At 48.0% G+C, this 15,549-nt stretch overlaps 1 protein-coding gene across 1 annotated transcript in view; it reads right to left on the bottom strand.

Annotated features, from left to right (window-relative positions):
- Window positions 1-15,549, bottom strand: part of TRIO (trio Rho guanine nucleotide exchange factor) — a gene marked incomplete at both ends in the record, with an annotated part of 341,738 nt that overhangs the window by 184,388 nt on the left and 141,801 nt on the right. Inside the window, 2 exons of the mRNA XM_080704883.1 lie at window positions 3,399-3,530; window positions 13,271-13,462. Coding sequence (XP_080561009.1) covers window positions 3,399-3,530; window positions 13,271-13,462 — 324 coding nt within the window. The remainder of the gene's footprint in view (window positions 1-3,398; window positions 3,531-13,270; window positions 13,463-15,549) is intronic.

Below are 15,549 nucleotides of genomic sequence, written 5' to 3'. Positions count from 1 at the left end.
TAAAGAATAAAAAGATAGGGCAGGGGGTGTAGCTTGGAGGTCAAATGCCCCTGAGTTCCATCCCCAGACCCACAAAAACAAAACAAAACAAAATAAAAAGTACTATAGGGCTGGGGGTGTAGGTCAGAGGTAGAACAGACCTTGGTTCAAATCCTAGTACTACTAAATAAATAGATAACCTAAAAGGCAAAAAATTTCATTATGTTCTTCTGAAATTTCTTCTAGTTCATCCAAGTTTCAAATTACTGTCAGTTGACAGTTCTATCATGAACATATTCTTAAGACTAAAAATTACTTTGAATTGTTAGTACCAATTTAAAGAGAGTAAAACGACACCACAGGTAAATGTAAGCTCCTGTGTCAAGATGCCCCATTTTTACAGAATGTAGTTGTAACAATTAGGGATTTCTGTACTTGGCTATGCGTGCCAAGAGCACCAGCAGCCTGCAGTGGCCAGCTCAAGCTGGAAGGTGCCACAGGTCAGGTCAAGGTGACTCTGATGAATGCCACGCATTTTCTCAGTTGGTCCCATAAGTGGAGGTTATAACTAGTCCCTGCCAATGACTTTGTGTATGAGGACTCCCCAGCCCCACCGTGGCCTGCCAAGAGCCTGCAGATAACTGGCTGCAAGCCTGCCACTGTGAGCAAAGAGCCGCTCCACAGAAAAGGAGTCAGGTAAGCAGGTGAACAAAGGCTTCATGGGATGAGTGGCTAACAGCGCTATTTACTTTCTACAATACAGGACGGAATTAGATCCCATGTAGCAATGGTACACTATGGGAAAGAACTTAATGATTTTTGGCTCTCACATAATCCTCCTAAATCTATATGATTAAAAAAATTAGTAATCTGCTCAATTTTCTGTTTTCCTGTAGAAAAGGTCATTGCTTATATAAATACTTTCTAATATACAAGGCAAACAGATTAGCTAAGAACACAGCATGTAAGATTAAGAAATGTGGCCATGTGTGGGGGTGCACGCTTGCAATCCCAGCATTTGAGACAGGAGGATCATGGTTCCCGGCCAGCCTCAGCTACTTAGTGAGGCCCTTTGCAACTCAGTGACACCCTGTTTCAAAATAAAGAATAAAAAATGGGTCTGGAAGGTGTAGCTCAGAGGTAGAATGCCCCTGGGTTCCAGCCTCAGTACCACACAAAAAATAAATGTAATCTAAAGTTGACTATATTTAATTCCACCAGCAACATGAAATAGTGCAAAAGAGGGAGAATCTTATTAGGGAAAATGGCAACAAGAGAAAACACTCAGGAAAAATGTTGATGGGAAGAAAAGCTGACCGCATTCTAAAGCAAAGAGAGCATCCATTTAATTCACCACAGACGCCAGGGGCGGAGACCTGGTCCAAGATCAAGAAGTGACAATTGGCCCGGGAAGCAGAACCAGAGTTGCCAGATGAAAAGGCAGTGGCCAGCCCATCCCTGCAACTTTGTTTATTATTTGTTTGTTTGTTTTTGCGGTACTGGAGATGGAACCCAGCGGCATTCTACTTCCCAGCTACACCTCTGGCCCTATTTTTTATTCTTGATTTTGAAACCGGGTCTCACTGAGTTGCAAAGGACCTCACTAAAAGCTGAGGCTGTCTGCGAACCGCAATCCTCCTCTCTCAGCCTCCCAAATGCTGGGATTACAAGTGTGCGCCACCACGCCCGGCTTCATCCCTGCAACTGTAACCACTGTGGGTGTGGTCAGAGCAAGGGAGGCCTTGATTTGAATCCAAGGAGCGTTGTTAAGCATCCCCTTTATGGCCAACCCTCTGCTAGGAGCTTTGAAACGACTTCTGACTGGAGCCTCATAAGAATCATTCATGTAAACCGGAACCCTGCAGATGCTCCGTATGACAGAGAATGGAAGAAGCCTTACAGAACAGTGAGCCCACAGAATTCCCAGTCCACCTCCAGAAATATAACCAACATGGCAGAGGCCAACCGGTCTGCAGATCCTGGTGAAGGAGACACGGGCAAGGGCGGCCCACTTCAACCCGCCTGCGGATGTGGGCATTGTGTGCCATTTGCGGCGAGGTACAGAGGCAGCAACGGCGGTGACTGGGAGCACGGAGCCGGCCGGCCTCAGCACGTGCAGATTCCCGCTCCACCAGAACCAGAGGCCGACTGGGCACAAGTCACCTCCTCTCGGAACCTCAGTTTCCCCATTTGTAACAGCAGGGACACTGACAGTACACGCCTCAGAGCTGCAAGCATTAAGTGAGGTATTACATAAACTACTCACAATGACACCTGGCCCAGGAGAAGAAAAAGTAGAACAGGTACGTATACATAAATTATATCATGGACCCGAAAATAACCAAGAAAATGCTACCCTTCAATTTCTTTTTTTTGCAGGTCTGGGGATGGAACCCAGGGGCATCCGATCTTCAAGCTACACCCCTGGCCCTACTTTTTATTCAGTATTTTGAAACAGGGTCTCACTAAGTTGCGAAGGGCTTCACTAAGTAGCTGAGGCTGTCCACGAACCACGATCCTCCGGTCTCAGCCTCCGGAATGCTCAGATTGCAAGCGTGCGCCACCACGACCGGCTCTACCCCTGGATGTCTAAAACAGACAACGAGGGCCGGGCATGGTGGTGCACACTTGTAATCTCAGTAGTCGGAAGACTGAGACTGGAGGATTGCAGTTCTCAGATAGACTCAGCTACTTAGCGAGGCCCTTAGCAACTCAGTGAGACCCTGTTTCAAAAATAAAAAGATTAGCCGGGCGTGGTGGCGCACGCTTGTAATCCCCGCGCTTGGGAGGCAGAGACAGGAGGATCGCGCAGGTTCGAAGCCAGCCGCGCACGCTGGCTTAGGAGACCCTGTTTCCAAATAAAAATGTAAAAATAGGTCTGGGAGTGTAGCCCGGAGGTAGAAGGGCTTCCAGGAACCCCAGTACCACAAAAAAAAAAAAAAAAAAAAAAAATTAAAAATAGGGCTGGGGCTGTAGCTTGGAGGTACTATGCCCCTGGGTTCCATCCCCAGTATCAAAACAAAACAAAACCGAGACAGCAAGATTTACATATCTTTTTAGTGTGCACTTTGTAACATACCAGGAAGCTAAAGTAGGTTTTCCTTGGTTCCTAAGAAGTTTCATTTAGGAATATTAAAGTGGGTGTCACAGGACCGAGTAGCACACAAATCCCCATTTCTTAAATACATGTAGACAAGATTGGAACTTTGTTTACTTACTGGATAAAAATACGAGAACGGGCAGAGCATGAGAAATCAGCTCGCTGCCCCTGGTCCCACTTCACTCACTGCCCACACACACGGGTCTGAACTCAACACCTCTGAGCTTTTGCGGACTGGCCAAGACTTCGATTTGTGCAGTTTCTCGCGCTCCGATGCACCGGTGCCGTTGCCCGGCAACCGAGGTCAAAGGGCCCTTACCTCAGAATAAGCGAGGGTGATGTGCTCGTAGATCCCCTGGTGGTGATGAATGGCATCCTCCAGGTCCTGCAGCTCGGAGGGCAGGTCCACCTCACCGCAGGCTTTGCACCACGAGTCCACGTTGCTCATGTACTTGGAGGTTAAAAAAAAGAAGAGCGTTTCTATCCATTTATCACAGACCAGTTATATAAAGAAGGGGATATTTTAAATTTTGATTTTGAAAATTAGGGTAGTGGAGGGCGATTATAAGACTGCTCAGGGTTGAACATCCACACCCATCAGAGTGCACTGCAGTGATGGGGCCAGGCCTGCATTTTGATGGAAACCTCAGATTTCTGGTGGGTCTGGCTATGCCCCTGGGACAACACGGCCCTGCACTTTTTGGGGCTCCCTAGCCAGCTTTGCCAATCCTCATCTGAATGTGCATTTCCACCTGCTTCATGTTCCCAGCAGCAACTGGCATAAAGGCCACCCCACGGCCCTCTCTATGGCCAGCCATGAACAACAGCAGGAAGAGGCTTCTCTGGGGAGCTGGCCCCAGCCTTGCTTTTCCCCTTATGCTAGAATACTATGGAAAAAGACCAAGGTAGCTGAAACCAATTACCGAACAGGAAGAGCAGGCAGCCCATTTGTCTACCCTTTCCAAAGAAAATTAACGGAGGAATTAAGAGGAGACCAATAAAAGCAGCTTAAGCTGCCCAGCCGTGAACTTCAAGAAAGGCTCAGGGAGGGGCAGAACCATTCGGGTCTTTCCAATTTGCATGTAAAGGAGGAGTCTGAGCTGCGCTAGCCTTCCAGGGCTGCTGACTGTGCTTCCAATCTGGCCTCAATTTTCTCCACTGCCACCCACATCTCTAGCGCTCATCAATAGTGGATAAATCACTGCCAAATTTCCCGGGGAGATGCTATCAGAATCCATCACAGTTAAGTGTCAAAGGCAAGTGCAGAAGGCCTAATTAAAGAAGCTAATTCAATTAAGCCAAACAGACATCAACACAATTTCCTGAGTTTTAACCTCTTTCACTCCAGTTGTTTTGAGCGTCGTTCTACTCAGCAGGGAAAGAAGAGGATGGCTATTTAAACATGCATTTTCTAAATATATATTGAGAATAATCTCCCAGTTTACTTTTGGTATTGTAGGACCTTAAAATAAACAAGTTGCCCAAGTAATAATTGTTTATGCAAATCCCTGTAATTAATATTGGCTCAGAAATAGCTGTATGTAAACCTCAGGGCTGGAAAAAATTCATATGGTATAAAGTGTCAACAGATGTTGGGTAGTTTGACGGTTTCAACATTACTAAAAGACCATAAGCTCTGGGGAGTATTCTCATTACCCTCTTTTACGGTGGCTTCTTAATACCCTCAAGGCAGTAGAACTAGTAATGACAGTACTTTATACCTCTTCCTCCCACTGGTACACACACAGGATTACTTCAGCATATTTCTAAATATTTCTTGGGTAGAATGTTCTAGAATCGTCAGTTAGGTCAGGTTGGACAATTCTGAGTATTCTTAAGTATGATTTCACTTTCTTCTTCCATAACTGCATTTAATGCCAATTATTAAATTACTGTAAACCATTTTCAAATATGAATCGACTGAGGTTTACCATCATCATTAATAAATCATCAGGACCTGTCAGCGATTAATTGTTCCTGGACACTGGTCACTGCTGTCCATTCCAAACAAAAGTACAATGTACTCCTAAGAAGAGAAAAAAGTGTGTGCCTGATGGTCCACACTGGGAACAAGTGCTGGCCATACAGTCTACGGCTCGCAATTCACCGAGAAGTGTCAGACTAACATATGACTTCATCAAGTCACTATTAATATGCATTCAACTCCACTGTTGGGCCAGGCACTGGTGCAAACCTGTAACCCCCGAACTTAGAAGGCGGGCACAGGAGGATCACAAGTTTGAGGTCAATGCAGCAAGACTCTGTTTAAAAATACGAAACTGCCAGGCCTTGTGGCCCAGGCTTGTAATCCCAGAATTCAGGAGGCGGAGACTGGAGGATCGAGGTTTGCAGACGGCCTCAGCCTCTTAGGAAGGCCCTTCACAACTCAGTGAGGCCCTGTTTCAAAAGTTAGAAAGATGCTGAGTGTGGTAGCTCACGCTTGTAATCCCTGTGCTTGGGAGACTGATACAGGAGGATCGCACAGGTTCAAAGCCAGCCTCAGCTACTCAGTGAGGCTCTCAGCAACTCAGTGAGACCCTGTTTTCAAATAAAGTCTAAAATAGGATTGGGAGTACAGCCCAGAGGCAGAAAAGCTCCAGGGTTCCAACCTCAGTACCACCAAAAACAAAAACAAAACAAAACAAAACAAAAAAACACCTAACTAAAAAGACTAAAAAAAAATAGGGCTGGGAATGTAGCTCAGAGGTACAATCAATGCCCCTGGGTTCCATCCCCAGCACTGCTAAAATAAATAAATAAATAAGTAAATAAGTAAATAAATAAATAAATAAATAAAACTAAAAGTGTCGGGGGTGTAGCTCCATGGTAAAGAGCCCCTAGGTTTAATCTCTATTAACACTACCCCCCAAAAAAATTTCAACACTATCTTTTTAAAGCAACTGAAACTGATTAAGGCCTGGACACACCCAGACATACATTCCTTAAATAACAAAGTGCTTTGGTTGTTTTCTCTGGAAAAATCTCCAGAATCCACTCAAGGATGTCTGAAACCAGTTTTTCAAGAATGGGCATCCACAGCAGAAGCCAGCTTGGCCAGAAATGACCTTGATACGAGCTCAAATCCCCTGCATGGAAGAGAACTCCCGCAAAAAAAAGGAGCACACAGCCTGGGAGGAGGTCTGAGGACATCTGCGCCTGCGCAAAAGAGCCTCAACTGTCCCCTTGCCACCATCCCATCAACAGGCAGCCACCCCCCAGAAATCTCTCCACTACTGCCTGGTCAGAGGCAGATCTGGGTGCACAGCTCCAGTCCTCTCCGCTGGCTGACCACCATGCAATAACGCTCTTTCTGTAAAGCCAGTGCACGGTCCTCTGTGTCCATCAGCAACGGGCGCAGCGTGGTAGCAGCGCCTGCTAGGCCCTGGGTACCATCCCTAGCACGGGGGAGTGGAGAGAGATCCTAATGTAGAACAAAACGGTGATTTCTTAAGATGTATGTGTTTTAAAGTCTTGTTGAATAGGAGATAAAGGAAGTTTGGGTCAGCTACTTTGACAAATTGAAGTAAGCAGGTAAAAAAATTGTGATTTACATACAGCGCCCTAGAGAAGAACCTGAGTAATTAGCAGATTGATTTTCCTAAAGAGTCAGCCCACCAGCTGAAGGCCCCACCTGGGAGCCCCTTGGCTCTCCTGCCCTTCTGCCTCCCAGCACCCAGAGCTCGAGTCCTCCTGAGCAGCCAGCCCCCCGCCCTCCATCTCCAGGACACTAAGGGCCAGTGGGAAGTTCCTAGATAGGAACTCTAAGAATACTTACTCAGAAGGATTTCTTTTTTTTTTTTTTTTAAGTAACTGAGATTTACTGAAAAGTTGACGTACACGCACACGCACGCATACACGCACGCACGCACGCACTGCACATTTTCTCTCTCTAGCTTCAGATTTCTTTCTTCCTAACTCATTTTCTGTCTTAATTTCTAGAAAATACTCCCTTTCTTTTCTTTTTATTTCATCATTTCCCTTGCCTCCTCTGGGCCCCTGTGTTTACCCAGGGAAATCAAAGGGCAGATAAAGCATTTTCATCGTGAATCGTGAATCTAGCTTTGGCGGTCTCAAGAGAGAAACGCAAGGCAGGCAAGTTCAGCATGAATCTCAACATGCCACGGTCACTCCGAGTACCTTAAATCACACTCAGTGACACACTGCTTGTGTTGTTTTCCTTATCCCAACTCCTTTCTATTGCATGAAAATCTTGTTTTCACCACAAGCCAGAATTGGGCTATTCCTTTAATAAAGCTTTCATGAAAGAAAGTATCTGTATACATGTATATATATAAAGTAAAATAAGGTTAAAATGGAAATAGTTACATGTGTTTTATTTGCTTCTGAAGGTCAAAAGGAAATACCGAAGCAGTAGTCTTACTACTTTCCTCTATATTTCAACCCAGCCTTAAGATAAAATCATCCAAATGGTAATTATCACGTCTACGTCATATTTATAGCAAATGTTACTGTTTGTGTGCATGTGGGTACGAGGGGTTCAACCAGGGGCATTCTCCTTCTGAGCTATATCCTTACCCCTATTTATTTTGAAACTGGGTCTTGCCAAGTTTCCATGTGTTGGCCTTGAACCTTCCATCCTCCTATCTCAGCCCCCCCAAACACTGTTATTACACATGTGTGCCTAGCTATAATTGGCATTTATAAAAATTTTATGGGAAGTAAAACTTTGTCAGAATATTAATCTAAGGACAAAATAGTTTAATATGTAGGGAAACAAAAGACGTAGCCATGCAGTTAATGAAGGTCCCGGGTTTGGGAACATGGCCAAATCACTTCCCCATACAGATAAGGATAATTGTGCCACCAACATGGATGAAAAGAGATTTTATGTTCAAGAACTGTATATGTGTGCCGGGCATGGTGGCGCACGCTTGTGATCCCCGCACTTGGGAGGCCAAGACAGGAGGATAGTGCAGGTTCAAGGCCAGCCTCGCTGGTTTAAGAGACCCCGTTTCCAAATAAAAAAATAAAATAGGTCTGGGAGTGCAGCCTGGAGGTAGAAGCGTTTCCAGGAACCCCAGAACCACCAAAAAAAAAAAAAAAAAAAAAGTGTAAAAGAACGATACGAATACTGAATACTGGATCTATCTTTGCTTCTATATTTGATAAAGTACAGAAAGCCCTTAAAGTCATACGCAATATTAGGTTTTAAGGTTTCTGGATGCTCTGAAGACCAGCCTCTGTCAGAAAAGAATGTTCTGTAGTGACGAAAGAATGTGCCTGCCAGCGGCCACCTGCTGCTGCCAGGTGTGTGAATTATGGATACTGTGGATAGGAAATTAAATTTTCACTTTTTTTTCCCGTGGTGGTGGTTCTGGATATTGAACCTGGGGGAATTCTGCCTGTGAGTTACACCCCAGACCTTTTATTTTTCATTTAAACTAGGGTCTCACTAAGTTGTGGAGGGCCTTGCTAAGTAACTAAGGCTGGCTGGGAACCTGTGATCCTAATGCATCAGCCCCCTAAGTACTAGAATTACAGTCACGTACCACCTCGGCCCAGCTTAATCCTACTTTTAAAACATTCTATTATTATTTTATTAGTTAATTTTATTCAACCTAAAATGGCTTAAATGGCCACACATAGCGCTCGCAAGCACACAGTTCAATGCAGCTCTGAATTACTGTTGTTAACGGTAAAACCTGGGGAATTTAAGGTATAATAAAATCACGTTACGTTAATTCTTTGTTCATAAAAATGTAATTCCAAAGGGACTATCAAGTGGGTATCTATGCATCCAAAATAAGTGGAGGCTGGAGCCCCTAGACTAGTGCGTTGGTGAGATCAGCAGCGCTGGGCTGTTTCCAGATCTGCGAGCCAGCATTCTCCTTTGGCTTCGCTGGAGAGGAGGACCTGAGAGGATGGTGAAGACATGTCTGAAGGCGTCTTTGGAATGATGTATGTAGCATCAGTCTTTGTCTTGCTTTATGTTTTATAAAGCCATCAGCAAACACAGACACGAGAACTGACACCGAGAGAGAAACACAGGAGCGCACAGGTCAGCCAAGAGCTCAGTCTTTACACAGGCTGCTTCCCTCAGTAAGACCATTAGGCATGGGACGCATATTCGAACACTACGTCCCCCTAATCAGATTAAACTTCCTCGTGAAAATTCTGGGTGGGAATAAGAAAGGTGGTTAAAATGGAAACCTGACCCCGGATGTCCAAGTGTCTGATCCTTTCCAGACTGACCTCTGAAAACAGAACAAAGTTGACCTGTTCCTGCTGTCTCCTGGGAAGAGGAAACTCCTTTAGCTCATGGGATCATCTCCCGGGCAGCAGAATGCCAAGAGTCTGTCTGTTCAGCGACAGGGAAGAGATCCAATTTGCGTTCACCCAAAAGGAAGCATTTCGCAGAGATGTCCTAATGCCCCATCCATATCAAGGTCCAGAACGCGAGCGCGCCATCTCTTCCCCAGCCGACGCTGTGCTTAAACTCATTTCTGGCTTCCTCTGTGGCCATTTCATGTGCACACTGTTACACTTTATGCAGAAACCTATGAAGTTCTGTTCAATAGTGGATTCTTTTAACTTTTTCTTCAAATCCATACATGACAACCATTCCTTTTACCCAAATACAAACACCACCAGGCCTTTCAACTTCGCTGTATGTTTGGAAATTTAAATAATGAGACGCTGAGGAGAAAATGTCCCACGGGCCCCAGCTCTAGATCAATTTTGGGCAGGCCAGCTCTCCAATGAATCTCCGGGGTTGATTTCCAATTGCACATCCCGGCGTGTTCATGAAGAGGATTTCCTCTGTGCTGTGCTTCAGGTTACGTGCCACGCTCTCAAGCGACTTGTCCTGCTTTAAGTGCACTCGGATGACCTTAACCTCCCTTTCTGGAGGCTTGCTACCCATCCACACAGCTCCCAGACCTGTGAGGGTGTGCTCTCACGCTCTCTGGCTACGAGAGGTGAAACACGCACGGACCACACAGCTTCTCTTCCACTCATAGCAACGCCAGAGGAGGAAGTACATCCTCCCTGTCCACCAAAGAGCAGAGGTGGCCACGGGGCCGTGGAGAGGGAGCTGATGTCCACCAAGGAGCAGAGGCGGCCATGGGGTCGTGGAGAGGGAGCTGATGTCTACCAAAGAGCAGAGGCGGCCATGGGGTCGTGGAGAGGGAGCTGATGTCCACCAAAGAGCAGAGGTGGTCATGGGGCCGTGGAGAGGGAGCTGATGTCCACCAAGGAGCAGAGGCGGCCATGGGGTTGTGGAGAGGGAGGTGATGTCCACCAAAGAGCAGAGGCGGCCATGGGGTCGTGGAGAGGGAGCTGATGTCCACCAAAGAGCAGAGGTGGCCATGGGGTCGTGGAGAGGGAGCTGATGTCCACCAAGGAGCAGAGGTGGCCATGGGGCCATGGAGAGGGAGCTGATGTCCACCAAGGAGCAGAGGTGGCCATGGGGTCGAGGAGAGGGAGCTGATGTCCACCAAGGAGCAGAGGTGGCCATGGGGTCGAGGAGAGGGAGCTGATGTCCACCAAGGAGCAGAGGTGGCCATGGGGTCGAGGACAGGGAGCTGATGTCCACCAAGGAGCAGAGGTGGCCACGGGGTCGAGGAGAGGGAGCTGACGTCCACCAAGGAGAAGAGGTGGCCATGGGGTCGTGGAGAGGGAGCTGACGTCCACCAAAGAGCAGAGGTGGCCATGGCGTCGTGGAGAGGGAACTGACGTCCACCAAGGAGCAGAGGTGGCCACGGGGTCAAGGAGAGGGAGCTGATGTCCACCAAAGAGCAGAGGTGGCCATGGGGTCGTGGAGAAGGAGCTGATGTTCACCAAAGAGCAGAGGTGGCCATGGGGTCGTGGAGAGGGAGCTGATGTCCACCAAGGAGCAGAGGTGGCCATGGGGTCGAGGAGAGGGAGCTGATGTCTACCAAAGAGCAGAGGTGGCCATGGGGTCGTGGAGAAGGAGCTGATGTCCACCAAAGAGCAGAGGTGGCCATGGGGCCGTGGAGAGGGAGCTGATGTCCACCAAAGAGCAGAGGTGGCCATGGGGCCGTGGAGAGGGAGCTGATGTCCACCAAGAAGCAGAGGTGGCCACGGGGCCGTGGAGAGGGAGCTGATGTCAACCAAGGAGCAGAGGTAGCCACAGTGTCGTGGAGAGGTAGCTGATGTCCACCAAGGAGCAGAGGTGGCCACGGGGCCGTGGAGAGGGAGCCGACTGCTGCCAAGGAGGGCCCTGTTACTTGGAAAACTTGCTTCAGGTATAGACTTCTGTTTCTCTTCCATTATTCAATTAGCATAAGGTTAGTAAGCAGAAAAATCCTTGCGAGTGAAACTCTAAGGTTTCACTCGCAGCTTTTATATGAGGCCACTGAGATTTTATTCTCTTTCTATTCCACTCAGCCCCTGAACTGTTTCACATTTAAAAGGTTCCTGGAGTTGAATCTGCTGCCAGTTACTGTCTTGACAGCACTCTCCCTGCTCGCTGCGATCCTGGGCGAGCCGAGGCCTCTCCCTCACCTTTGCCGCGGACCTCGCTCTGCCACAAAGACTGCTGAGATGAGAGAGAGGCCGTTTCCTTCTCAGCACCGCAAGTGCGAATCTCAGTGAACGCGGCCTCCACCCATAAAACGATCCCTGAGAAAACTAGGCCAATATTTTTCCTTTTAAGCACAATAACCACTTGCCTTTCCCCACAGGAGGCTTCCTGGTAGCTAAAGGCTCCTGGCTCTACATCTTGACAGGCACTGCGCGTGCACACCTCCTCGCAGCGCCTGAGGCCCAGGCTAGCCCTCCTCCTGCTTCCTCTCCGTGTGTCTGTCTGGGCAGGCTTGCTTACACAGGCATGCGAAGTGTGATGAGCGTGCAGTACACATGAACTCTTGAACACGAGCTTGGAAACCGCACAGGAGGAAATGAGGCCAGGGTGAAGTCGGGATCTTTATGGTTTAACTACTGTGAAACGTAATGCGAGCTGCGTGCCCAATAGCTATCTGGCGGCCTACCCTGGCTGGCAGAGCCTCCCTAAAGCTGCGGAGGCCAAAGAGCTAGCCCTTGCCCTGGAAGCAAGGCAGGGATGTGTACCCTACCTAACCTGGGCAATGGGAGCTCTGGGGGAGTCGCCCTGTAGAAATAATGTTTCCAGAGAGATAGGTGAAGACACTCTACGGAGAGAGAGGACGATGCTGCCCGCAGAGGACTCTGTCACAGAGGAGCTGCAGCACAAACCTTCTGACCTTGAGGGGAAGGTCACGCCAACCGCAGAGAAGCGTGCCCCAGCCCCGACGCCCAGTGCCTGCTCCCTGGCAAGTCCCTGATGTATCAACCACTGGCGGGCCTTTGGGGCTGCTGCCAAAACACCCTAATGGGAACGATACAGAGGTAACAAATGCTGTGTGGGGGCCGCCCGCAATCCCAGTCCTTGGGAGCAGAGAGAGGGGAGAGCAGGTTTGAGAACAGGTTTGAGAGCAATAGAGTGAGGCCCTCAGCAACCTAGAGAGACCTTGTTTCAAAACGAAAATAAGGCTGCTGGGTGTGTGTTAGCTCAGAAGTAGAAGGCATCTGTGTTCAATCCCTAGTACCACACACACACACACACACACACACACACACACAGTAAAGATAGGGCAAACGAAGAGAGAATGAGAAGGAGGAGGAAAAAAACAGCAGCTATGGCTTACAGGTTAGCTGTGCCCTACGCATTTGGATAAGGGATATAACAACGGTGTTTACTACACACCGGGCACTGCGCAGCGCCGCTCAGTGCGCCGAAAACAAATAACCACGTGTACAGGGTAAGAAGCTGCTCTCCGGCAGATACTTTTATATTTATTCTACAAATAGGGAAAACTAAAGAACTGAGAAAGAGAGCTGGAGTTTAAACCTGAGGGCACAGCCGGGCGTGGTGGCGCACACTTGTAATCCCCACACTTGGGAGGCAGAGACAGAAGGATCACGTAGGTTCAAAGCCAGCCGCACTGGCTTAAGAGACCCTGTTTCCAAATTTAAAAAGTATAAAAATAAGTCTGGGAGTGTAGCCTGGAGGTAGAAGGGTTTCCAGGAACCCCAGTACCACCAAAAAAAAAAAAAAAAGAAAGAAAGAAAGAAAAAACCCGAGGACACAGTCGGAGCGCACGGTCAGTGCTGCCCAGGAGGCCTCCCGGGACCTGTGGCACTTACTGAGGTTACGCGAGGCAGGAAGGGCTGGGGCTCCCAGGCACTGACCTTTTCGGCTTTCTGGTGGAAGATGGAGGACATGTCCAGCAAGGTGCTGCGCTCATCCAGGGCGGCCGCAAATGCCTTCCACTCCTGTTCCAGCTGATTGGCAATCTGCTTAATCTGCTGGGAGGCGTAGTGGCCGGACTCCACCAAGCGATTGGCCACCGACACTATGCGGTTTATATTTACATATACATTCTGCAAAAGATTCCGAAGAAGTGGACTCGTTAGGAGAAGGCAAAGGAGAGGCTGCTCTCTGAGACACCGCCTACTAAAGTATCACCTGGTATATACCATCAAACCTCTCTGCTGTCCGGATAGCCACAAACCCTACGTACTGGCTCCGATTTCTATTTTTAAAACATAAGATTATAAATCAACCAGCGGAAAGGCCTAATTGTTGAGCACAAGGCAGTCAAATGCACAGGTGGGTGCCCACAGATACACCATTACTCACTTCTTGGCTTCAAATACTGACAAGGACCCAGATGCCAGCCTTCTGACAAGCAGTCACACGGAACCCAAGGACTCGAGGTTCCAGCTTGGAACTAGAACCCAGAGATTAACGCATACACACTTAGCAACCCAAGGCTCCTTGTCTGAAAGCACGCTCTCCTAGTGAGCCCAAGCCATGTGTGGTGCCGACAGAGAAGCCATTATAGATGGATCAAGTGGGTTCTCCCAGGAGTATGTATTGAGGCAGAGCCGCAACAATGCTGTGTTCAGCCTTTAAACTGCGCTCTTCCACTCTGCTGAAATGCGAATCTTCAAAGCTACCTGTTTACTCCAAAAATTGGGATAGAAGGCTTAAAAAACAAACAAAAAAACTCCACTTGTTTGCAAAACACATTCTGGCTATGGCATTTCTCCTTTCCCTACAGTTCTCTGTAGGTTCAGTATTACATCCAAGGTTGTGTGTGTGTGTGTGTGTGTGTGTGTGTGTGCGTGCGTAGGGGGGTATACCTTCAACAAGTTCCAACCTGCTCTTCACATAACGTTTATTATCTCTGTGACATTATCATCTATTGCTCCTCTCTGTGGATCCCCCAAACGGCAGGCACATCTTAAGCTCTTCCCACCCTCGCCCCTGGTCTAAGTACCCACACTCCTACATTTTTCCTCCCTCTGCAAGACGCCTGTGGGCCATTCTTCCACTGTCTCCCACAGAGATCCTGCAAATGAGGGCCTGCCTCCTCCCTGCGCTGTGATGCCCGCGGCCTACACAAGTGAACGACCTAGAGAACTCACTTGTCCTTTCTTTCTCTGCAACTTCTTTTATCCAACTTCTCCCTCTATTTCTGACCCAAACCAGCACGTGATGATGTCGCCTCAGTCTGGAAATGGAGCCCGAGCTCTTGCTGAGCCGCTTTTCTGGGCTGCAGGTGAAGGCTAAAATCAACTACGACCCCACACTTCTGCGGTGGGAGGGAGGGAGAGAGGGTGCACGGAGAGGTGGGGGCCCAGGCCACGGTCAGCTTTCGGACATGGAGCTCTCTGGCCTGCGAGCGCGGCAGGGCTCTCATGCCTGCTAAGTGAGCAGCAACCCGTGCCCATTCTCTCGTGCAGATTCTCCCCGCCCCTTCTCAAAGTAATCGGCGACTGCATTTGCTAATTTTGCTTTCTCTGAATCCTTAAAGAGGACAAGTCAATCCAACGATCTGCTAGGAAGAGCACAAGCAGATGCCTTCGACTAGGATGTGGAGAAGCCTAGGCAGATGGCTCCACTGTGGAAACCACTGATCATAGCCAGAGGTATGATCAGTGAGCTTTCCGAGCTGATTGCACCAGTCTATGTCTTATACTTTTTCCTTCTCCCCATCACAAATAGCACACACAAATGAGTATATATGGCAGCCCAGAGTCTAAATAAATAGCTTATATCCATTGATAAGGCAATGTGCAATTCCCTACTTAAATGTGCCTATACCTAGGTTATTATTATCATAGCTTTTATAAATATCTGTATAGAATGGCTGGAATTTTTACATATGATTTCTTTAAAAATTGTCAAATTTCCAGGTTGGTGTCTGAATTTTATTTTGTCAAAAATTGTTCAAAAACACTGCAGACAGCAAGAGAAAGAGCTGAAGGTTAGCAGGTCCTGTTCTACATAAATAAATGTCACAAATGGTCATGGAGGGTTCGTGGACGTGTTTAGAATGAGGATCAGGACCATTCTGGAGCGCTCCTCCAGCAGGCAGCACCGAGCGCAGCACAGAGCTACCCCACGCCTTCTCATTAAAACTGAGCTTAGAAAAGTTAGGCAGGTGCAGGAAAGAGAAAAC

The sequence above is a fragment of the Muscardinus avellanarius genome (assembly GCF_963383645.1).
Source record: "Muscardinus avellanarius genome assembly, chromosome: 1".
Taxonomy (NCBI): domain Eukaryota; kingdom Metazoa; phylum Chordata; class Mammalia; order Rodentia; family Gliridae; genus Muscardinus; species Muscardinus avellanarius.
This window is presented reverse-complemented; position numbering and strand designations above follow the sequence as displayed.